The sequence below is a fragment of the Chiloscyllium punctatum genome, chromosome 1 (genome assembly GCF_047496795.1).
Source record: "Chiloscyllium punctatum isolate Juve2018m chromosome 1, sChiPun1.3, whole genome shotgun sequence".
Lineage (NCBI taxonomy): Eukaryota > Metazoa > Chordata > Chondrichthyes > Orectolobiformes > Hemiscylliidae > Chiloscyllium > Chiloscyllium punctatum.
In genome coordinates this window covers 24,180,282-24,204,435 of record NC_092739.1, presented here as the reverse complement: position 1 = coordinate 24,204,435, position 24,154 = coordinate 24,180,282, and the positions used below count along the sequence as shown (strand labels likewise).

Here is a 24,154-nt window from a genome sequence, read left to right as displayed (position 1 = left end):
AGAAAAGGAAATCTGCCACCCTCACCTGGCCTGGCCTGGCCAAGCCTACATATGACTTCAGAGCCACTGCAATGTGGTTGACTCTTAACTACACTGCGAAATGGTTTAGTAACCCACTCAACTGTATCAATTGCTACAAAGTCTCAACAAAGAAATGAAATCACACGGCTCACCTAGCATTGAACTAGGCACCAGAAAAGACAAAAGAAACAGCCCTGTCGACCCTGCAAAGTCCTCCTTACCAACACTTGGGGACTAGTGTCAAAATTAGGAAAGCTGTATCACAGACTAGTGAAGCAACAGCCTGACATAATCATTCTCACGGAACGTACTTCATGGACATCTCTGTCACCATCGTCAATATGTACCGATTGACCAGCAGGAAAGGCCCAGCAAAAGTGGTGATATAGTTGGGAGGGAGTTTCTCTGAGTCATCAACATCAAGGAAACCTCCTGATTACCACATACTGACCCCCCTCAGCTAATTGGGGGGGGGGGGGGGGGGGGGGGGGGGGGGGGGCAGGGGACATGGGCACACACATGGGCCCCAGAAATGCCTGTCTCTTTGTTGGCTACGTGGAACAGTCTATCTTCTGTAGTTACACCGGCACCACTCCCCACCTCTTCCTCCACTGCACTGATGACTGCATCGCCACCTCATGCTCCCATGAGGTTGAGCAGTTCATCAACTTCACCAACACATTCCACCCCGACCTTAAATTCACCTGGACCATCTCTGACACCTCCCTCCCCCTCCTGGACCTCTCCATCAATGACGACCGACTCAACACTAACATTTTTCACAAACCCACTGACTCCCACAGCTTCCTCCTGCAAAAATGCTATCCCATATTCCCAATTCCTCCGCCTTCACAGGAGGACCAGTTCCACCATCAGATGGCCTCCTTCTTTAAAGGCCGTAATTTCCCCTCCCACGTGGTTAAAGATGCCCCCAATGCATCTCATCCATGTCCTGCACTTCTACCCTCAAACTGTAACAACAACCACCCTCCAGAGTCCTCACTTTCCACTCTACCAACTTTCGCATTAACCGCATCATCCACCACCTACAAACGGACCCCACCACCAGGGATATATTTCCCTCCCACCCCTATCCGCAAAGACCAGTTTCCTCCGTGACTACCTATTCAGGTCCACGCCCCCCAACAACCCACCCTCCCCTCCTGGCACCTTCCCCTGCCACCGCAGGAATTGCAAAACCTGCGCACACACCTCCTCCCTCACCGCCATCCAAGACCCTAAATGAGCCTTCGACATCCATCAAAGTTCCACCTGCACATCCACCAATATCATTTATTGTATCCGTCGCTGTCGACGCAGCTTCCTCTACACTGGGGAGACCGGACACCTACTTGCACCTACATCTCCGGGACACCCGCACCAATCAACCCCTTCACCCCGTGGCCAAACATTTCAACTCCCCCTCCCACTCTGTTGAGGACATGCAGGTCCTGGGCCTCCTCCACCGCCGCTCTCTCATCGCACAACGTCTGGAGGAAGAACAACTAATCTTCCACCTTGGAACACTTCAACCCCAGGGCATCAATGTGGACTTCACCAGTTTCCTCATTTCCCCTCCCCCCACCTTAGCCCAGTTGCAACCTGCCAGCTCAGCACCATCCTCATAAACTGTCCTACCTGCCAATCTTCCTTCCGACCTATCCGCTCCAGCCTCCTCTCTGACCTATCACCATCATCCCCAACTCATCCACCTATTGCACACTTAGCTACCTTCTCCCCAGCCCCACACCCCTCCCAATTATCTCTCCATTCCAGAGGCTCCCAGCCTCATTCCTGAAGAAGGGCTTTAGCCCAGAACGTTGATTTTCCTGCTCATCGGATGCTGCCTGACCTGCTGTGCTTTTCCAGCACCACACTAATTTTGACTCTGAGCTCCAGCATCTGCAGTCTGCAAGGGCACAAAATGTACTCTGGGATATTTCATTGTCCACCACCAAACATTGCTTGGCAGCAATACTACTGATTAGTGCTGGTCAGGTCCTCAATGGACATAGCTGCTAGGCTGGGCTTGCTGCAGATGATGAAGGAACAACATATTTGATGTCATCCTCACCAATGAATTTGATAGTATCGGAAAGAGTGATCACCGCACAGTCCTTGTGGAGACAAAGTCCCACCGTCATAAAGAATACCTTCTATATTGCTGTGTGGCACTATTACCATGCCAAATGGGAGAGATGAACAGATCCAGCAACTCAAGACAGGTCATCCATGAAGCGCTATGGGCCATCAACAGCAACAGAATTGTACTCCAGCACAATCTGCAACCTCATGGCCTGGCATATCCCACACCCTGCCATCACCACCAAGGCAGGGGATCAAAACTGGTTCAATGAAGAGTGAAGAGGGGCATGCCACGAAAAGAACCAGACATCCTTAAAAAAAATGAGGTGTCAATCTGATGATGCTATCAAACAGGACTATTTGCATGCCTAACAGTGTAAGCAACAAATGATAGACAGAGGTAAGCGATCCCACAACCAACGGATCAGATCTAAGCTCTGCAGTCCTTCCACATCCAATCGTGAATGGTGAAAGACAACTAACCAACTTGCTGGATGATGAGGCTCCACAAATATCCCCATCCTCAATGATGGAAGAGCCCAGCATATCAGTGTAAAAGATAAGGCTGAAAGCATTCACAAAAATCTTCAGCCAGAAGTGCCGAATGGATGATCCATCTCAGCCTCCTCCTGCAGTCGCCAGCATGCCAGTAATCAGCCAATTTGATTCCACTCCACGTGATATCAAGAGCGAGCTGAAGGCACTGAATCCTGCAAAGGCTATGGGCCCTGACCGCATTCCAGCAACAATATTTAAGACTTGTGCTCCAGCCATTCTATTCCAACAATTGCAACACTGCCATCTACCTGACAATGTGGAAAATTGCTCAAGTACACCCTCTACATAAAAAGCAGGTTAAGTCCAGCCCAGCCAATTACCGGCCCATGAGTCTACGCTCAATCATCAGTAAAGCAACACCTATTCAGTGACGCCTAGTTGGGGTTCCACCAGGGCCACTCAGCTCCTGACATTGTTACAGTTTTGGTTCAAACATGGAAAAAAAAAGTTGATTTCAGAGGGATATGGGAGAGAGACAGCAAGGTGCTGCAAGACAGGAAGGTCTTATGGGGCAGTGGATTGTTTCACTGCCTTTGACCAGCAACATCAGTTCAATTCTCACTCTAGGACTACATGACCACAGAAGTGGTGTAGATGCCATGGTCATGTCAGTCGAGAATCAACTTATAAATTCTTCCAATATGTTTAAGGCAGGCAGAAAGAGCAGCAGAGTCTCATGGTCAGCCATATTTAATGCAGACTTGTGCCACTTAAGCTATATCCTCTTGCAAAAGATTAGGGACCAACTCAAGGAAAAACATGCTCTGGAAACAGAGACAATAACAAACAGACACAGAAAGCCTCCAAATCTATTTTAGATTAGATTAGATTCCCTACAGTGTGGAAACAGGCCCTTTGGCCCAAAAAGTCCACACCAACCCTCCGAACAGTAACCCACCCAGACCCATTTCCCTCTGACTGATGTACCTAATGCTATGGGCAATTTAGCATGGCCAATTCACCTGATCTGTATATCTTTGGACTGTGGGAGGAAACTCACGCATTCACGGGGAGAATGTGCAAACTCCACAAAGACAGTTGCCAGAGGCTGGAGTTGAACCTGGGACCCTGGTGCTGTGAGGCAGCAATGCTAACCACTGAGCCACCATAACAGGTGATGTTCTTGGAGATCAGAATCATTGCATTTTGAACACTTGTTGTTTATATATAATTAGTCACATGGCATTAGCAAGTGTGGGTTACAGCAGGAAAGGGTGTATTTTTGTTCTGTTTTATTGCCACTCTAACGAAGGCACAATAATGGACTGTAGACAAACAGTAACAGTATTATAAAGAGACCATAACCTAGGCTAGAGGTGTAATGTAAGTCATATTAATTATGTTTCTTTTGCAGCAATATCTGCATATTTGAATTTATTCTGATGAATCAAAAGCTGGGTGTGGATGGTACAGAGAAAATGAACAACTTTTTATACAACAGACAGATTTCAAACTGAGAGCTTTTAAATTACACTGCACAAAGCAATTAACAACGTTAAAATAAAATGAATAACAAATCATCAACTTAACTGAATTAAACAAAGCTTGTGTGCAGATTAAGCAGAAATCTGACTGTGTTAGAACCTTTTCCGATCATTTACATGAAAATGCTCTCAGACCCCAACTGTGTAACATGACACAGAAAATATTTAGAAGTGCTGATATCTGAAATGACAGGATTAAACGTTCATGGAATAAAATACCTAAAGACCAGGTCATGCGGTGTGCTCAGAAAGCTGTAAGATTTCTAATGTGGGTGCAAATACCTTGCTTTACTTTATTAGCTTCTTCCACTTCTTTGGTTTCTGGAACTTGAACTTTTTCCCGTTTCGAGTTGGGTTCACCTGTTTGGTATGCAAGAAGAGCATCAGTGAGTCAATCATAAGTTTCTACCCTGGGATAAAAATGTTTGAACGGTGCCAACTGTCAAAGCTGTGACTGCATGCAGAATGCAGTTGACAGTAGAGTGCAAAAAAGACAAAAAGAGGATGGAGGGTTTGTCTGGATGATAGCTCCAGGGCTTAATGACTTTGCTGCGGAGTTGGGGCAGATAAGCTTAATTATCCAGCAGAGCATACTCTATCCAGGAAAGGATGTATAACAGGGTGTGTGCCCTACTCAGTCTTAACACAGATGGAAGATGTAGTCTTGGACATTGGCAATGTATCAACACAGCATGGACGTGCAATGGAAAAAAGGGTGAAATGCTAATAGTTGAAACATGCCACAGTTTGGAGGAGACAGCTAGCTCGTTTTTATCCATTTTTAATTCTCTCATTTGAGAAGTAGCTAACAGTATGCAGTGCACAAGATGTGAGCTTCATGAATTGACATCTAAATGGCAGGGTCAATACCAGAGAAAGTGTAAGGAGGTGTCAGATGAGTCAGTGGTAGCCTCAGAGCCCAGAACCATCATGGGAATTAGGCATACTTTCTCCATGCAGTGGCAGCTCGGGCATGTGTTGGCTAGTTTGCCCAAGGTGAGCAGTAGGTCATGTATGAGCTGGAGCACGTGACAATAGAAGCTGTGCACAGTCCCTGTCAAGAGGTGAAAGAGAACACCAGTCACAGTTGGCTTGCTGGAGATGCAAACCCTTGGTTACAGAACAGCAAAAGATAATGTTGAGGTGCACAAGGCTGTTTAAGACCTTGGGCAGAAGACAGAGTCTATGCATGTCATCTTTTGACTGAATGAATGCAAGGGTATTGCCACTGACAGTGGCCAACCTCATGAAGGCTCATGCATGCCATCCAATTCAGTAGGTGCAGGAACAGAAGAGGAGCACCTACAATATTCAGCAGCACTGAATGTTCCATCGTGTGGTGACAGGTATACACATGGAAGCACAGCCAGGTGCTCTCCCATTCTTGGTTAGCAGCTACATACAAGGGTAGCCAGGAGGGATGAAGAAAGCCTGCTGTTAATGAGGGGATATTCCCAAAGCACCCCTGGTAAAACTGGTCCCACACCTGCACTGTGGAACGCAGTTGGACAAATTTCTTTATGGCTCTGTCAAATTCACAATCTTAAATTGAACAAAGGCAACATACAAACAACCTATTGTAGGTCATAGGCTTTGTGGTAGCCCACAACGCACACAGCAGCTTGAATGGCATGACATGTTGGGGGTCAAAATCCTGATGTGGGATGGGTAGCAGGAATGGAAAACATCTATACAGGAGTAATGCACACGCTTAATAATTGAATGAAAGCACCTGCTTTTGATCTCACACGGGCCACACTGATACCTGGGAGTATCCTGCAATACAGGAAAACCCAGGCCTACCTGCTGATACAAATAGGTAAAGCATTTGGAACTCTGCCACAACACATCAGAGAAAGTGAGGACTGCAGGTGATGGAGATCAGAGTCGAAAGGTGTGATGACGGAAAAGCACAGCAGGTCAGGCAGCATCAGAGGAGCAGGAAGGTACACATTTTGGGCATAAGGCCTTCATCAGGAACATCTGCTCCTCAGACACTGCCTGACCTGCTGTGCTTTTCCAGCGCCACACTTTTTGACTCTGCCTCAGCACATGCCCATCATAGCAGCCATCTGACAGCATCCGGGTGAATCACTTTTGGTGATTGCACATTTGCTTCATACTTGAAAGAACTGAAGCCCTGCCTATTGACAAACACCCCTAGCTCCCCTGATGGTGATTTAATGACCCCATGTGTAGTCTACCAACCACTGCACAAGACCGAACCCGTACACGGAGATAAGGCTTACAGCTCTTTGGATTCATTGTTACAAATGCTGTGGAGTCAGACATCATCACATAGGGCAATAGGAGAGCTAATGTGCTAATGTCACCAGCCAGTAATCTGAACCCCAGGCTAGGGACATCGATTTGAATCCCACCACGGCAGATGGTAAAATCGGAATTCAATAAAACTCTGAAATGAAAACTAGTACAACAGTTAATTGCTGAACACCGTCTAGTTCACTAATACCCTTGGGGAAAGGTATCTGCTATCCTTATCCACTCTGGCATAAAAATGACTCCAGATTCACATTAATGTGGCTGACTCTCAACAGCCCTCAATTACCAAGCTGATAATAACAAATGCCAAAACAAAAATGCTGGCCTGGTGAGTGACATCCAATTAACAAACTTTATGAACAATTGTAACTGTGATGGATGGCTGATTGCAAACTCCTCCATGCACAGGAAGATTTCTACATAAGGACCCTGAAAGGAGCCAACGCATAATCATTCAGCAAGACTATCATCTGCCATACTTCTGGGATGACCTGCTGCAAAATGCGTAGCCTTCGGTGCCCTGGCTACTCCAAAAGATCAAGAATACTGGCCTTTGGCCAAATTACCCGATTCATACTCGTGCCCTTCAGTCATCGCAGCCGGATATGTTACTCACACTACTGCAGCTCCACCAAGATCCACCCAACTGCTGCATAGGTGGATCCCACATCACGGTGTCAATACAGAGGGTTACACAGATCATTGTAATCAGTGACACCAAAAATGTCACCCAAAAAAAAAGGAACATTAACATCTGGTTTATTACCCACCTCAAAACAATAATTTCACAATACCAGCTCTCCAGCTATGCAAGAGATCATGCTTGCTGTCTTCTACCTTTGTGCTAGTGACAGCACTAAAATGTTAATTTTAATAGGCAACTGATTTCCAATTTGCAACAGTCTCAAGTGAGTTGTTGCAATGCTGACACAGAGTGGGACCCTGTGTGCCATTTGTCAAGTCTCACTTAAGTGAAAAACTGGGGCTTAAAAAGCTTAAATGGCTACTCACCACTGCTGGAAAAACTGTTTTTTGTCTTTTTTTGATAATTCATTCATGGGATGAGGGCATTGCTGGCTCGGCAGCATTTATTGCCCATCCCCAATTGCCCAGAGAGCAGTTAAGAGTCAACCACATCGCTGTGGATCTGGCGTCACGTGCAAGCGAGAACACATTGGGAAAGCTGACCAAACACAGTGCTTTCTCCATTTCCATGTTCCCTCCGCTTCCAGAGGTGCAGAAAAACTGCGACCTTTGGCTCTGAGTTTTCATGGACTTTTCCCAATATCTTGCCTCAACCGTGAGGAAACAGTTAGAAAGACGCACAAAACGACACAGTTTTCAAAGATCTCGCTCTGGAACTTCTCCTGAAACTGCAGAAATTCAGTTGAACCTTTTTGAAGGTCAGAAGACGTTGACTGCTGACTGAAATGCAAGAATATTCGCTGCAAACACTAAAGCAGATAATAGCAAATCACTGGATTACTCCAAGTACAGAGGAACCTTGATTATCCAGCAAGACCGCAAGGTCCCGATGCTATGTTATCCAGCATTCGATTATCCGGAATTCGATTAACCAAACAAAGATACTGTCTGCTGGTGTCCTTCAGATAATCGAGGTACCTCTGTATTTCACTGAAAATCCAAAACACTGATTACGTACCTTCATTGGATGTTTTCTGTTTCCGTTTCTTGCCCTTCTTCCTGCCAAGTACATTCTCACTGTTCTGTTGCTCACAGCCCTCTGCTTGATTGCCATTTTCCCGCACAGTATGGGCTCCATCTTTCTTGTGTAGTTTTTTAAGCTTTTTCTTTTTTCCCTTCACGGTTTTGTTTTGTTCCTTTGTTTTAGAATCTGTTTCATGCTTTAAAGGACTTTTACATTCCTCTGAGTTTAACAGCTTCTTTTCCTTTTTGGATTTTTTCTGCCCTTTCGCTTTTGCCTCCTGTTTGTTTCTTCCCTTCTCTTCACTTTTGCCTGCTGGTGCCTGGTTCTGGTCTGCTTCCACTGATTTTGATGGGGTGACACCATTTGGAGTGTCGTTTTCTTGCTGTTTAGCTTTATCCTACGCAAATCAAATTTAATTTATTTAGGTATTATATGGCACGAATCATTAATTACAGTATCAAAATTTCAAAGTAGAACATGCTCTGTATTATATGAATATTTCTACTACATTACAACATGGTGCTTTTAACCTGCTCTGGACTACAGCAGGAGTGGACTGCTGTTTTGTCAATCTTGTTTCAGAAACTACTTCAAATAATCCAGTATCCAGTTCTTTGGGGAGCCAGTTCAAAATTTCCACTACCCTTTGTTTCCCGATTTCACTCAACACAGCTCGAACATTAAACTTCTACTCTGTTGTTCTAGTGTTAAAGACTCCAAATTCATTAGTGTCTCTTGCAAGTAAAGCCTTTGATTTTTGACACCAGGAAATGAATCTTCAGTCACTTTTCAATGACGTTGGTAAACCTATACAAGGTGCTCAAACTTTTGTTTTGCTTTTCATTCTAACCAAAACCTGAACAATGCTTTGGCAAAGTTAAGCATTACCCCTTGCTTTCGTATTCCTTGTCTGATTCATAAAACCTAGGATTCTAAATGCATTTGAAAGTTATTTGGTCAAGTGCTTTTTGTTTAGTCTATTCAAGCGTTTAAGTCTGACTTCCATTTGACCACCTTTAATGTTTTAGAGTACAGAGGAACCTTGATCATCCAGCATCCAATTAACCAAATTTTGGATTATCCGAACAGGATTGTAAGGTCCCGATGCTTGGCTAACTATGTCATCCGGCATTCAATTAATTGGGATTCCTTTGTACGGTGTTCTCAAATTATTTCCTTGAGGATGTAGTCTTATCTTTTCATCTGGCAGCTGTAGATCTAATCACGTGCACAATTTCGGCTTCCTTACCCACAACTACTCTGCCCCCAAACTATCCGTACCAATGCAATTAAAGTGGTTGTTCTGGCCACCGCCTCATCCGTCCTACTGCAAACATCTATCCAATGCTTTAAGTTATTTTAAGGCTTATGTCTCCAATGGCTTCTCTGCTGCTCTTTTTTGCATTAAGACCCATAAATCAGTTTAACACTCTCCAACTTCTACTGGTTCTCTGCATCTCCAAACATATCGATTTGAAAATTTTTGTCCTTGCTCGGATACCTCTTCATGGTATCACCCCCATCCTACCATGGGATTTCTTCCCACCTAATATCCCATATTTACCCTATGCTCCTTCACTACCAGATTTTAACACTGCTAAAAGGCAACAAGAAGGACAATTAACTGTTAAGCTTAATTCTTAGACCAGGTCAGCAGACTCTGAGATATTCTGTACAACCCATCAGTCAGACTTCTCCATATTCTTTGCCTCCTTTGTCATAGCCATTCATCAATAGTTGAATAGTTAATTTAACCAGGTTGAATTTAACCAATCCCCAGGTGCTGAGACAAACTCGGTTGAGGTGACCAAAGATCGAACGGTGAATTTCGTGGGTTGAAAGTTTGCTAAAAGTGTTACAATCTTCCCTAGAGGGAAGTGTTGGAGGATTTGAGTGTGTCCAAGAAGGGTGTGAGGAAAGTCCCAGAAACTACAGCACATGGTCAGTTTAACATCAGGTAAAAGAAAGAAAAATTGGGAAAATAAAATCAAATTTAGAGCGCTTTGCATTAATAACGGAGAGCCAGCACAAAGCAGATTGTGCTCCACTAATTAAATTAAACATTTTGATGAAGTAACAAAGAATGTTGATGAAGGGAATACTGTACATATTGATTTTGAGGAAGCATTTGATAAGTAACAAAGTATGCTGGTTACCAAAACTGGAGTTCATGGAATAGGAAGATCAATGTCAGCTTTGATAGAAAATTGGCTCAAGTACAGAAGACAGTAGGTTGTGGTAAATAGTTCTTTTATACAAAGAAGAGAATGGATGAAGCAGAGTTCCCCAAATTCAGTCCTCGGGCCAAATATGTTTTTTAATATATTAAAATAATTTGGATATTTTAATCCAGAGCAACTTTTTAAAGTTTGTCAACTGTACAAAATTTATGAGCTGTGGCTGAGAGAGAGGATAATGCTAATGGATTACACCAGAACATAGCGACGATGACAGAATGGGCAACAAGTAGCAGATGGGATTTAGCACCGAGAAATGTCAGATTTCTTCTATTTCTTCTCCCTATCCCTTCTAATATAGAATAAATGGCAATGCTTCAAAACAGGGTTCAGGAACCGAATGATTAGTGGCTGCACATCCATGCATCAGGACACAGTGAGGGATAAGTCAGCAAGGCATATTGGATCCTGGGCTTCGTCAATAGAAGTATTAAAGTACATAAGCAAGAAGTAATGCTGAGCCTTTAAAACGTTCTGGTTAGCATACAATTACTATACTCACTGTGGCAAGGATGCAAGAGTCCTCAAGATATTTAGGGGAGATTTGATGTGATGATGACATGTTTAGCTAAGGTAGACAAAGCTAAGCTGTTCTCATGTGCTGATGGTAAAAGCAGTAAGTGATATGGATTTAAGGTTTTAGGAAAGAGAATGTTTGGAGAGAAAATGTCTCTACTCCTGTGAAAAACAATGATTGATTTCAAAAAGAAGCAACTGAAATAAATTTCAGAGCTATGGAGATAGACCAAGGAATGCGATCAACTGGATTGCTCTAGAGTCATCATGCACCTTAGGTCAAATGACCATAGAGGGAGAGTCTTACAGCACGGAAATAGACCCATTGGTCCAACTCATCCACGCTGACCAGGTTTCCCGAACTAAACTAGTCCTATTTGCCTGCTTTTGGCTCATATCCCTCTAAACCTTTCCTATTCATGTACCTGCCCAATTGTCTTTTAAACATTGTAACTGTACCTACACCTATCATGTCCTCTGGCAATTCAATCCATATGTGTGAAAAGGTTTTCCCTCAGGTCCTTTTTAAAAACTTTCCCCTCTAATTTTAAAATTATGTCCTCTATTTTGAATTCCCCTACCCTAGGGAAAAGACCTTTGCAATTCACCTGAATAAATGCCCCTCATGATTTTATAACTCTCTACAAGGTCACCCCTCACCTCATACAGTTCAGGGAAAATAGTCCCAGCCTATCCTTATAACTCAAACCATCAAATCATCAACACCATACTCACAGGGATCATACTTAAGAGAGAGAAGGAAACCAACAATCAACCCCCATTGTGACGGTACAAAGAACACAGAATGGTGTATGCCCCACAACAATATACAGGAAAGCAATACACACCAACCAAGTCCTGAATTACAACAGCAGCCACCCAAAACACATTTAAGACCCTGTTCAAAAGGGCTACAACACACTGCAGCACTCCAGATCTAGGAAGGGAAGAAGAACACCTCTACTGAGTATTAACCAAGAACGGATATCCCCGCAATTTCATCTGCAGATGCCTACCAGACAAACGTGATGAGATATGCCACAACCTAACTCACTAGCCATGCTACCTTATATTAAAAAGTGTCTCGAACTGACAGCCAGACTTCTCTGCCCACTGGGATTCATGACAACCCATAAACCAACAGGCACGCTCAGACAACTCACCAGAACACAAGACCCTATGCCCATCATGTGCAAGACTAACGTAATTTACAAGATTCCATACGAAGACTGCACGAAACACTATACAAAAGCAAACAGGCAGACAACTAAAAATGTGCATTCACAAACACGAACTAGCCACGAAATGCCACGACCAGCTGTGCCTAGTAGCCATACACACAGATGACAGGGACCACAAAGTTGACTGGGACAAAACAATGATCATAGGGCAAGCCAAACAGAGGACAGCCAGGGAATTCCTAGAAGCATGGTACCAGTCCACAGTCTCCATCAACAAGCACACAGACCTAGACCTATATACTGGCCACTGCAACGAACAACCGGAACTTGCAACCAGAAACCGCAGAAACGGAACCAAATAAATTCCAGAAGGCACATTACAGCAGCACTTCAGAGGAGGCTCCAAAGCTCTGAAGATGTCACCTAGACAGGGAATGAAACGTCTGCAAATAAACTTCTCAGCTCGGTGAACATACCAGAACTGAGTTATCATGGCTGTGGGTAACAGGGTGGTGAAGGCATTTGGTGCACTCGTCTTCATTGGTCAGAGCATCGACTGTAGGAGTTAGGACGTCATGTTGCCGCTGTACAGTACGTTTGTGAGGTCTCTTTTGGAGTACTGTGTACAGTTCTGGTTGCCCTGTTATAGGAGGGATATTATTAAATTGGAGAGGGTGCAGAAAAGATGTACAAGGATTAGATTAGATTAGATTAGAATCTAATCTAATCTTTGTACATCTTTTCTGCACCCTCTCCAATTTAATAATATCCCTCCTATAACAGGGCAACCAGAACTGTACATAGTACTCCAAAAGAGACCTCACAAACGTACTGTACAGCGGCAACACGACGTCCTAACTCCTACAGTCGATGCTCTGACCAATGAAGACGAGTGCACCAAATGCCTTCTTCACCACTCTGTCTATCTGTGATGCAACTTTCAAGGAACTATGTGCCTGAACCTCTAGGTTTTTTTATTCAGCAACACTACCCAACACTACCTGTGTAATCTTGCCCTGGTTTGTCTTACTAAAATGCAACACCTTACAATTATCTAAATTAAATTAAATTCCATCTGCCACTCCTTGATCCAGCTGATCAAAATCCCATCGTACTCTTGGATAATCTTCCTCACTGCGCACTGTACCACTAATTCTGGTGTCATTCACAAACTTACTAACCACGCTTCTTAAATTCTCATCTAAATTGTTTATAGAAATGTCAAACATTGGACCCAGCACTGATCATTGTGGCACACCGCTGGTCACAGACCTCCTGTCCAAAAGGTAACCCTTTACCACCACCCTCTCTGCTACTGACAAGCCAGTTTCATATCCAGTTGACTAGCGCTCCCTGAATCCCAAGGGATCTAACATTACTAGCCACTCTACTAAGCAGACCCTTACTTAAGTCTATGCAGACAGCGCCTACCACTCTGCCATCAGCTATGTTCTTGGTCAGGTCCTAAAAAAACTCAATCAAGTTAGAGAGACGATATCCAATGCACAAAGCCATGCTGACGGTCCTAATCAGTCCCTACCTCTCCAAATGCATATTAATTCAGTCTCTCAGAAACTGCTCCAACAACATCCCCACCACTGATGTCAAACTCACCAGTCTATAGTTCTCAGGCTTTTCCTTATAGCCGTTCCTAAATAAAAGCACAACATTTGCCACGATTGAAGTGCTGGAAGACTGGAAGATGGCTGTCGACGATACAAATCTCTCTATTAAGAACCCTGAAATTTCTTCCTTAGCTTCCCACAATGTCCTGAGATACACTTGATCAGGTCCCAGGGACGGGCAGAGGGGGTGGGGTGGCCATGTTGGTAAGGGATGATATTCAGTCCCTTGGGCAGGGGGACCTAGAATCAGGGGATGTAGAGTCAGTATGGATAGAGCTAAGAAATTCTAAGGATAAAAAGACCCTCTTGGGAATTATCAACAGGCCCCCAAACAGTAGTCTGGATGTAGGGTGTAGGTTGAATAAGGAGCTGAAATTGGCCTGTCGCAAAGATGTTACTACAGTTGTTATGGGGTATTTCAACATGCAGGTAGACTGGGAGAATCAGGATGGTATTGGATCTCAAGAAAGAGACTTTGTGGAGTGCCGAGATGGATTCTTAGAACAGCTGGTGCTGGAGCCGACCAGGGAGAAGGCAATTCTGGATCAGGTATTGTGCAACGAACCAGAATTGATCAGGGACCTCGAAGTGAAGGAGCCATTGGGAAGTAGTGATCATAATACAATAAGCTTCAATCTGCAATTTGAGAGGGAGAGGGTACAATCAGAAGTGACAATATTTCTGTTGAATAAAAGTGAACAATGGAGCTATGAGGGAGGAGCTGGCCAAAGTACAATGGTGTAATACCTTAGCAGAGATGAACAGTGGAGGAACAATGGCAGATATTTCTGTGTATAATGCAGAAGATGCAGGATCAGTTCATTCCAAAAAAGAAAATCCTAGGAGGAGGCATGGGTGGCCATGGCTGACGAGGGAAGTTAAGAAACATATAGAGTTAAAAGAGAAAAACATAGCAAAGATAAGTGGGAAAACGGAGGACTGGGAAGCTTTTAAAGAACAACAGAGGATTACTAAGAAGGAAATACGCAGAGAAAAAATGAGGTACGAAGGTAAACTGGCCAAAAATATAAAGGAGGATAGTAAAAGCTTTCTTAGGTATGTGAAAGGCAAAAAAATGGTTAAGACTAAAATTGGGCCCTTGAAGACAGAAACGGGGAAGATATTACGTGGAACAAAGAAATGGCAGAAGAATTGAATTGGTACTTCAGATCTGTGTTCACTGGGGAAGACACAAGCAATCTCTCTGAGGTAACAGGAGCTGAAGGACCTGAACTGAAGGGAATTTATATTTGCCAGGAATTGGTGTTGGAGAGACTGTTAGGTCTGAAGGTTGATAAGTCCCAGGGCTTGATAGTCTACAGCCCAGGATACTGAAGGAGGTGGCGCGAGAAATCGTGGATGCGTTGGTGATTATTTTCCAGAGTACGATAGATTCGGGATCAGTTCCTGCGGATTGGAGGGTGGCTAATGTTGTACCACTTTTTAAGAAAGGTGGGAGAGAGAAAGCAGGAAATTATAGACCAGTTAGTCTAACTTCAGTGTTGGGAAAGATGCTGGAGTCTATTATAAAGGATGAAATTACAACACATCTGGATAGTAGTAACAGGATAGGTCAGAGTCAGCATGGATTTATGAAGGGGAAATCATGCTTGACTAATCTTCTGGAATTGTTTGAGGATGTAACTCTGAAGATGGACAAGGGAGATCCAGTGGATGTAGTGTACCTGGACTTTCAGAAAGCCTTTGATAAAGTCCCACATAGGAGGTTAGTGAGCAAAATTAGGGCACATGGTATTGGGGGCAAAGTACTAACTTGGATTGAAAGTTGGTTGGCTAACAGGAAACAAGCAGTAGTGATAAACGGCTCCATTTCGGAATGGCAGGTGGTGACCAGTGGGGTACCGCAGGGATCAGTGCTGGGACCGCAGCTTTTTACAATATATATTGATATAGAAGATGGTATTAGTAATAACATTAGCATATTTGCTGATGATACTAAGCTGGGTGGCAGGGTGAAATGTGATGAGGATGTTAGGAGATTACAGGATGACCTGGACAGGTTAGGTGAGTGGTCAGCTGCATGGCAGATGCAGTTTAATGTGGATAAATGTATGGTTATCCATTTGGTGGCAAGAACAGGAAGGCAGATTACTACCTAAATGGAATCAATTTAGGTAAAGGGGCAGTACAAAGAGATCTGGGTGTTCTTGTACACCAGTCAATGAAGATAAGCATGCAGGTACAGCTGGTAGTGAAGATGGCTAATAGCATGCTGGCCTTCATAACAAGAGGGATTGAGTATAGAAGCAAAGAGGTTCTTCTGCAGCTGTACAGGGCCCTGGTGAGACCACACCTGGAGTATTGTGTACAGTTCTGGTCTCCAAATTTGAGGAAAGACATTCTGGCTATTGAGGGAGTGCAGCATAGGTTCACGAGGCCAATTCCTGGAATGGCGGGACTACCTTACGCTGAAAGACTGGAGCGACTGGGCTTGTATACCCTTGAGTTTAGAAGACTGAGACGGGATCTGATTGAGACGTAAAAGATTATTAAAGGATTGGACATTCTGGAGGCAGGAAACATGTTTCCGCTGATGGGTGAGTGCCAAACCAGAGGACACAGCTTAAAAATACGGGGTAGACCATTTAGGACAGAGTTGAGGAGAAACTTCTTCACCCAGAGAGTGGTGGCTGTGTGGAAGGCTCTGCCCCAGAGGGCAGTGGAGGCCCAGTCTCTGGATTCATTTAAGAAAGAGTTGGATAGAGCTCTCAAGGATAGTGGGATCAAGGGTTATGGAGATAAGGCAGGAACAAGGATGATCAGCCATGATCATATTGAATGGTGGGTTTAGGCTCGAAGGGCAGAATGGCCTACTCCTGCACCGACTGTCTGTTGACTTACATACCTTTTGCATTTCAGACCTCCAGCAGCTCCTCTTCCAAATATGGACTGTTTAAGACATTACTATTTATTTGCCCAAGTTCCCAGTTTGCAGGTCTTTTTCCACAGTAGACACTGAGGCAAAATATTTGTTTAGTATCCCACCCATTTCCAGTGGGTCCACATAGAGACAGCCTTGTTGATCTTTAATGGGTCCTATTCTCTCCTTAGTTGCTCTTTTGTCCTTAATGTACTTGTAGAATCTCTTTATTGATTTATTCAAAGTGATAATCGTGATTCATTAGCTATGATTGATTCACTGCCAATCCTGGAACTTTCTAATAACATTGGGAAGACCAAAGCACGTAACGCATTTTATTTTGACCTAAGGTCAATTGCAGGTGATCTATTGGAGTTGGAATTGCAGTTGTGCACATAGACTTACTTTGGAGAGAGCAGCAGCAAAGATCTCCCAAACCTGCCCCTGTAGTGCCTCACTGTAGATCTGCAAACTGTTTTTCATCCAGTTCTGCAATACAATGGAAAATATATAAATACCTATGTATTTTCTCTGCATGTAATTTATGCTGTTTCTGAAATTGACTATTGCTATTAAGTCAATCCTTGAAATTTTTATTTTTAAGACTATCAGAAACAAGCTTTCTTAGCACAACTCAAATTCAACTTTGGACCTTTGAAAATTCTTCAAGCTGTTCAAAACAAGATGAAAATGCTGGCAACACACACACACACAAAACATCTGTAAAGAGAAAATTATGTTTCAGAATGCATCTTTGAATCTCAAAGATTATGGATTTGGAACATTAGAATCTATCTTTACAGATGCTGACTGACTTTGTGGGTATACTTATTTATCTTGTTTTTATTGCAGATTTTCAGCACTTTTGAATTTTTCTTTTCATGTATTGATAGGTTGTTTGTACGTCAGTATATTAAACTGTACATTAAGTCACAGATGCCTCAAAAATGTATCCTTTCAGAATTTGGTATTCACATAAACATTTATAAATTGCCTGTATTTGAACACGTATACACACATATACACGGAAACCAACCTAGGTATCACTTTATTGCAGCTGCACAGCTGTCTTAAAATGCTGAGCTGTTGTAAACTCTCATCTGAAAAAGTGTAAACAATTCAAGCTGCAAAGATCTCTGATCAAAGATAGGCTACTAATGAAAGTAAGAGCTGGAAAGTTGCCTCGGTCCTATCAGATTATAGAGTGCTGTCTCATTAGAAAGATGGACGACTGGTGGTAATTTAATCTGAGGGTCACCACACGTCAGATGAGGGGAGAAGTTGAGAAGGAGAGTCCTTCATGACAATGTCAGCAGTTGCAAGAATTTAATCAATGATGTTGGCAACAGTCTGCATCATAAACTGGCCATCCAGCCAACTGAACTACCCAGTACTAATAATTCTGAAGCACATTGCATTTACTCTATTAACACTATATTAGTGACATTGAGAGACACTAAAGGAGACTTCCAAGTAATGGCTACAATTTTAACAGCTTGAGAAAGTGACTTCCACTCCCTCACATACAGTTGCATTAACAACTCCCAATTTAACCTTATTTCACATTACGTATCACAATGAAGGTCAGTTACCTAAACAAGCCATCAAAATTCATAATGCTTTCCACTTGCTGTTGTTCAGCAAGTAACAAATTGTGAATATAGAAAAGTAGTTTTGTACAGTAAATGATGGTGTACCCTGGGGAGTCTGTTTAAATTATATGCTTAATGAAATTATTGTTTTAGCTAATGTTTTGAAACATCCCATAGGAGCTTTTTCCATTTTATAAACTGCTTAAATTGACACAAGTGCAGAATTTGATGAAAATGCATTGTGGTAAATATGTCACAATATAAAAAATCAAGTTGTTATCATTAAACAGAAAAAAGTCAAAACACACAAACCTGAAATTTGGCTTTTTTCCGAGGTATGTTATCATAAGAATTCATTTGTTCCAGAATTTCACGCACCTTGGGGTTAACATTTGATTCATTCATGATTTGATGGACTGTCTATATACAGGAAAACAGACTAAAGTTAACATCTGCAGCTGTACCCTCTTATTCAAGAGAGATGGAGCGAGAAGGAGCGAGATACAGAGCAGAGGGAGAAGAGAGTGCGAGACAGAGAGGGAGAGCAAGAGCGAGACAGAGACAATGTTCAAAACCCCAGCAACCAATGAAAGATAAACTAAAACCATAGTCCTGTGGCAGCCTGACTCCATCCATTTATGCAGCTTCTCGAATAGAATCCCAACACGTGGAAGCAGGCCATTTAGCCAATTGAGTCCACACTGACCCTCTAAAGACCATCCCATCAGGACCCAAGCCTCTACCCTAACCCTGTATTCCCAATGCTAATCCACCTAGCCTGCACATCCCTCGATACTGTGGGCAATTTAACACGGGCATTCCATACAACCTGCACATCTTTGGACTGAGGGAGGAAACTGGAGCATCAGAGGAAACACATGCAGACAAAGGTAGAATTGCAAACTCCACAATTTTCAAAATAAAATCCAAGTTCTCACAAGCTGTTTACTTTTTTGGCTTGGAAGAGACCACTTGGCAACCTTTGTTCATTAAAAAAAGGACAAAATACACCTCTTAAAGTTTCATCACAAATTTAAAATGCATACAACCTTTATTAAATAATACATACAATGTAGGAATCACAGTTCAGTTCCTGAAAAAAAAAGTGTCATATTTGACTTTAAATATTCTCTGCTTCTCTGTCCAGAGATGCTCAAAGACCTACTGGGTTTCTCCAACACGTTGTTTCCAAGTCAGACCCACTATTACAATCGATAACAAATGCTACAAACAAAAACTGCAGTAAACAATGATAAGAAAATATAACTTCATTTCCTCTTGCTTGATTACTGCACTTAAAAGCAGTATAAATAAGCAGCAGGTTTTTTTTCAAAAAAGGAAATTCTTTCATGGGTTACACATTTCTGGAGCAGAGGTAGGGACAGAATCACAGTGCCACAAGAGGGACCCCCTCAAGGGGCTGAATTACCTCTTGCTGCTCATATGTTTAAACATTAAAGTACCAGAATCCAACTGCTCTTGAACTGGAGTCCACATACAACAAAACTACATACACTGTATACACTCAAATCATTTTAACTTCACTGCACTGTCCAAAATTTTCTATTTTGATTTTTGAAATAACAGCATTTGCTTACACTGGAATTGCGGGCAAATGTGCACAATGCACCAGTGTCAGCAAAAATCTCCTAAAGTCAAGCGATCAGAATGGTTCAAGAAATTCTTGAATACATATTTAGTGCTTTTATTAAATCCCCAAAAATCTCACTTAAGGCCTGCTGGTCATACGTGGTCTTATTTGAGGTAATAAAAATGTATTCAACAATGTTATGTAGAAACTTTTACACGACTACCATCAACAACATAAAAGGTGGGCAAGATTTGATTAGAGTTGAGCAGCCTGCTACAACTGACAAACATTTTAAAACATGTATGAACTATTGCAGCCTTTTGAGTTCCTAGAAGCACACTAAGTGTGAGATGCAAAGAAAGATTTATTTACCTCTATCCACTGCTGTTGTTTCAAATCACCTTTTTTGGTCTTGGCTTCAAATCCTTTACCACCATACTTTTCATCTTCACTGATGCATTTAATATGTGTCTTGTAATCCTCTCCCCTATAAACAGTTGCAGACTTCTTTTCAGAGGATTGTCAACTATTATTTTATCTCGATTATGTAGGAGTAAGCTTTTATTTACAATTTCATTGACCATAGCTAACAATGTACAGCGCAAACTTAAAGAGTAATCTTCAAAACCACAGCTGCAAAGATTAAATAGTTTAGCTCCACATATTCTGACAGCATGTTGAACTATATACAGTGCTATCAATTCAATCATTTTGCAACCACCATTAGATAACAGCAGCAGGAGGACGGTTGGGGAAGATAACAGCTGGCACAATATACAAACATTATGTCAGCAGCAGCAGAGGTAAGAGCTGAAAATGTGTTGATGGAAAAGCGCATCAGGTCAGGCAACATCCAAGGAACAGGAGAATCGACGTTTCGGGCATCAGCCCTTCTTCAGGAATCAGGGCTTACGGGCTGATGCCCGAAACGTCGATTCTCCTGTTCCTTGGATGCTGCCTGACCTGCTGCGCTTTTCCATCAACACATTTTCAGCTCTGATCTCCAGCATCTGCAGTCCTCACTTTCTCCCAGCAGCAGAGGTAGCCAAAGTACAGCCTTACAAGCAATGGGAATGCCAATAAGTCATCTCAGATGAACATCAAAATAAAACAAAACAAACTCTTAATAAAACCCTTAAAATTTAGATAGAATATGACATCCATTAACAAGCTAAAACCTCTTACATACCCATGACACTTACCAAAAGTCCTTCCCACAGTCAATACATGACAAACATGGACAATTCCGACAACTATTAAAATGCTTTTCCACTTGAGCTTTCTTAACTGATGCTCCACATCCATTACAGATGAAGACCACCATTTTGTTTTATTCTAGGTCCCTTCTCCTCACTCACCACAAAGCAATATCTGTAACACCAAAAAATATATCTCAGAAATGGAAAAATAATCAGTCCAAATATAGGCTTTACTAATGCTGATGTTCTCTTATTATTGCAGTTGGCTTTAGAATAATGGATGAAATAGTAAACATCAAATAAATCCTGTTATTCACACTTCTGTCCAGATTCAGTTCTAATGAAAAGCCATTAATTTAAAAGATTAACAGTGTTTTAAGCTTTCCATTCATGCTGCTTAACTTGCTGAGTATTTCCAGCATTTCCTGTTACACTTCAGGTTTCCAGTATCTGCAGTATTTTGCTTTACCAAGTGATAGAAAATTAGACCTATTCAAATAGGTCAGGGGATGTAACGAAGAAACTCAGTCAAATCTATTATAACAGTCACTAAGAGTGAGCAAATCACGAGAAAGATGCAAAAGATATTAAGCACAGTACTAAAGCTTACTTTGAGCAGTTAGCAAAAATGTTAAGGAGCAAGTAAAGAGGGAATTTCAGAGTTTAGGTCCAAGGCATTAGAAGGTTTGAGTGCCAACAGAGAGAAGAAGAAAATCATGAACAGAGAAAAGGCAAAAATTAGTCAAGCACAGAAGGGCTGTATGGCTGAATCAGGGAAGAGAAATAGGAAGAGGCAAAATTACTTCGAGATTTTAAAAATCATGGCCTTGTTGTGCCAGGACGCAATGTAGATTCGAGGACAGGAATGATGGATGGACAGGACTTAGTGCCAGTTAGGATCTTAGTGCCAGTCCAAAGATGTGCAGGTCAGGTGAATTGGCCATGATAAATTGCCTGCAGTGTTAGGTAAAGGGGTAAATGTAGGGGTATGGGTGGGTTGCGCTTCGGCGGGGCGGTGTGGACTTGTTGGGCCGAAGGGCCTGTTTCCACACTGTAAGTAATCTAATCTAATCTTGGTAGCTGAGTTATGGGTACATTCCAATGGATAGAAATTGGAAGGCCATCCAAGAGTGCAATGAAATAGATAAGTGTAGGGATAGATGAGGATTTCAGAAATAAGTATTTCTGCCAAAAGCAGATGTAAACAAAGTTACACAGGTGAAAGAAAATGGTACCAGTGATGGAAAAAGATAGCTCTGAAACCATGGGAGGCAATGACATTATCATAATGTCAATGGACTAGTTATCCAGACCCCAAACTAATGTTAACTTCTGGTAGAATTCAATAAAATATAGAACAAAAAGATGGCTTAACAGCAACCATGGAAGCATTGTCGACTGTCATTTTAAAAAAAAGTCCTTTAGGGAAGGAAATCTGCCATTCTTACCTTAAATAAACCAAAGAATTGCAGATGCTGGAAATATGAAATAAAAACAGAAGTTGTTGGAGAAACTCCACACATCTGGCAGTATCTGTGGAGAGAAAGCAGAGCTGGCATTGAGTCACAACCCTTCTTTTGAACTGTTTCTGTGTCGTTCTCACCTGTCTGGCCTAATTAGTCTCCAGCCCCACAACAATGTGGTAGGCTAAATACCCTCTTACATGGCCTAACAAATCATTTAGTTGTATCAAACTACTGCAAAGTTTAAAGGAACAAAATGAAACAAGACAGACAGCTGGGATTAATCTCGAAATGACAACAGAAAACTCAGCCTTGTCAACCTTGCAAAGTCCTCCTGATCAACATCTGGACCTTGCTCCCAAAATTGAGACATGTTCCACAGATCAGTCAACCATAATCATATTACAGAATGATATCTCAGAGACAATATCCCAGCCAATACCATCACCATTTCTGAGTATGTCCTGTCCCACCAGCAGGACACAGGCAGCAAAGGTGGCAACACAGTGCTTTCCAGTCACAAGGGAATTGTTGAGGAAGCCCTGAATATTGACTGAAGATCCTATGAAATTTCATAGGTGTCAAGTCAAACATAGGCAAAGATTTATGCTGCTGATTAGCATCTATCTCTCTGCCCTTCCTCCCCCTACCTCTCACCCAAAGCACTAAGCCTGTGCTGTGGTATAGATTTCATGAAGCATTACAGGCCATCAGCAGCAGCAGACCAGTACCCAACCACAATCTGTAACCTTGTGACCCAGCACATCCCCACTCTACTATCAGTCCTGGTTCAGTGAAGGGTCCAGGAGGTTATGTCAAGAGAAGAACCAGGCACACCTAAAAGTGAAGCTACAACACAATATTAATTGCATACCCAGCGGAAAAGGCATGAAATAGACAGGTCTAAGTGACACTACAACCAAAGAACTAGATTTAAGCTTCTCAATGTTGGCACACAATGGTGATAATAATTAAACAAACAAGAGATGGAAACTCTACAAACAGCCTTATCCTCAACAATAAGGGGTGCCATTGTATCTTTTCTAAAGACAATGCTGAAGAATTGCATCCACGCCAAGCTAAACTGCTGAGTCGATAATCCACCTCAACTGACTTCAGAGATGTCCGTTTTCAGCCAATTCAATTCACTCCACTCCAATGGGATATCAAGAAGTTACTAAAGTCACTGAGTGCTGCAAGGCCTTTGAGCACTGACAATATTGCAGTAATAGTACTGAAGAATTGTGGTCCAGAACAGATTGTGCCATTAGGCAAGCTGTTCCTGTACCACTGTACCACACTGGCATCTACTGATAATGTGGAAAATTACCCAGTGAAGTCCTGTACACAAAAAAAAAGGACAAATCCAGCTGAGACATCTTAGCACTCGCTGATGCTCAGCTTGGGTTCTGTCAAAGCCACTCGACACATAAATAAGAACAGAATTCATGAGATGAGATGAGAATAACTGACCCTGACCTCAGGGCAGCAGTTGAGCAAGAATGGCAGCAAAAATCCCTAGCAAAGCTGGAAACATTGGGAAAGAGGGCAGTGGGAGCAAAGAGACAGAGACAGAGGGAGAGTACATGCAAGAGAGAAAGTGCGAGAGCACGAAACACACAGATAGACACGGATTCTTCCTCATACCTGACACAAAGGAAAATGGTTATATTTGAGGGTCATTCATCTCGACAGAAGCTCCTTAGGGTAGTGCCCAGGGCCCAACCAGCGTCAGCTGATTTAATACTGACTTTCCCTTGATCGTAAAA

General features: G+C 42.5%; 1 protein-coding gene across 3 annotated transcripts in view; it reads right to left on the bottom strand.

Annotated features, from left to right (window-relative positions):
• Positions 1–24,154, bottom strand: part of lyar (Ly1 antibody reactive homolog (mouse)) — a 39,896-nt gene that overhangs the window by 13,739 nt on the left and 2,003 nt on the right. The window contains exons 2-8 of one of the 3 annotated variants that reach the window (XM_072578762.1): positions 22,371–22,455; positions 20,926–21,094; positions 20,096–20,210; positions 18,445–18,552; positions 16,946–17,029; positions 8,095–8,497; positions 4,431–4,508 (exon numbers count right to left, since the gene is read on the bottom strand). In XM_072578762.1, coding sequence (XP_072434863.1) covers positions 4,431–4,508; positions 8,095–8,497; positions 16,946–17,029; positions 18,445–18,552; positions 20,096–20,210; positions 20,926–21,047 — 910 coding nt within the window. In that variant the 5' untranslated portion in view covers positions 21,048–21,094; positions 22,371–22,455. The remainder of the gene's footprint in view (positions 1–4,430; positions 4,509–8,094; positions 8,498–16,945; positions 17,030–18,444; positions 18,553–20,095; positions 20,211–20,925; positions 21,095–22,370; positions 22,456–24,154) is intronic. The other 2 variants (XM_072578850.1, XM_072578945.1) reach the window with 2 other exon arrangements.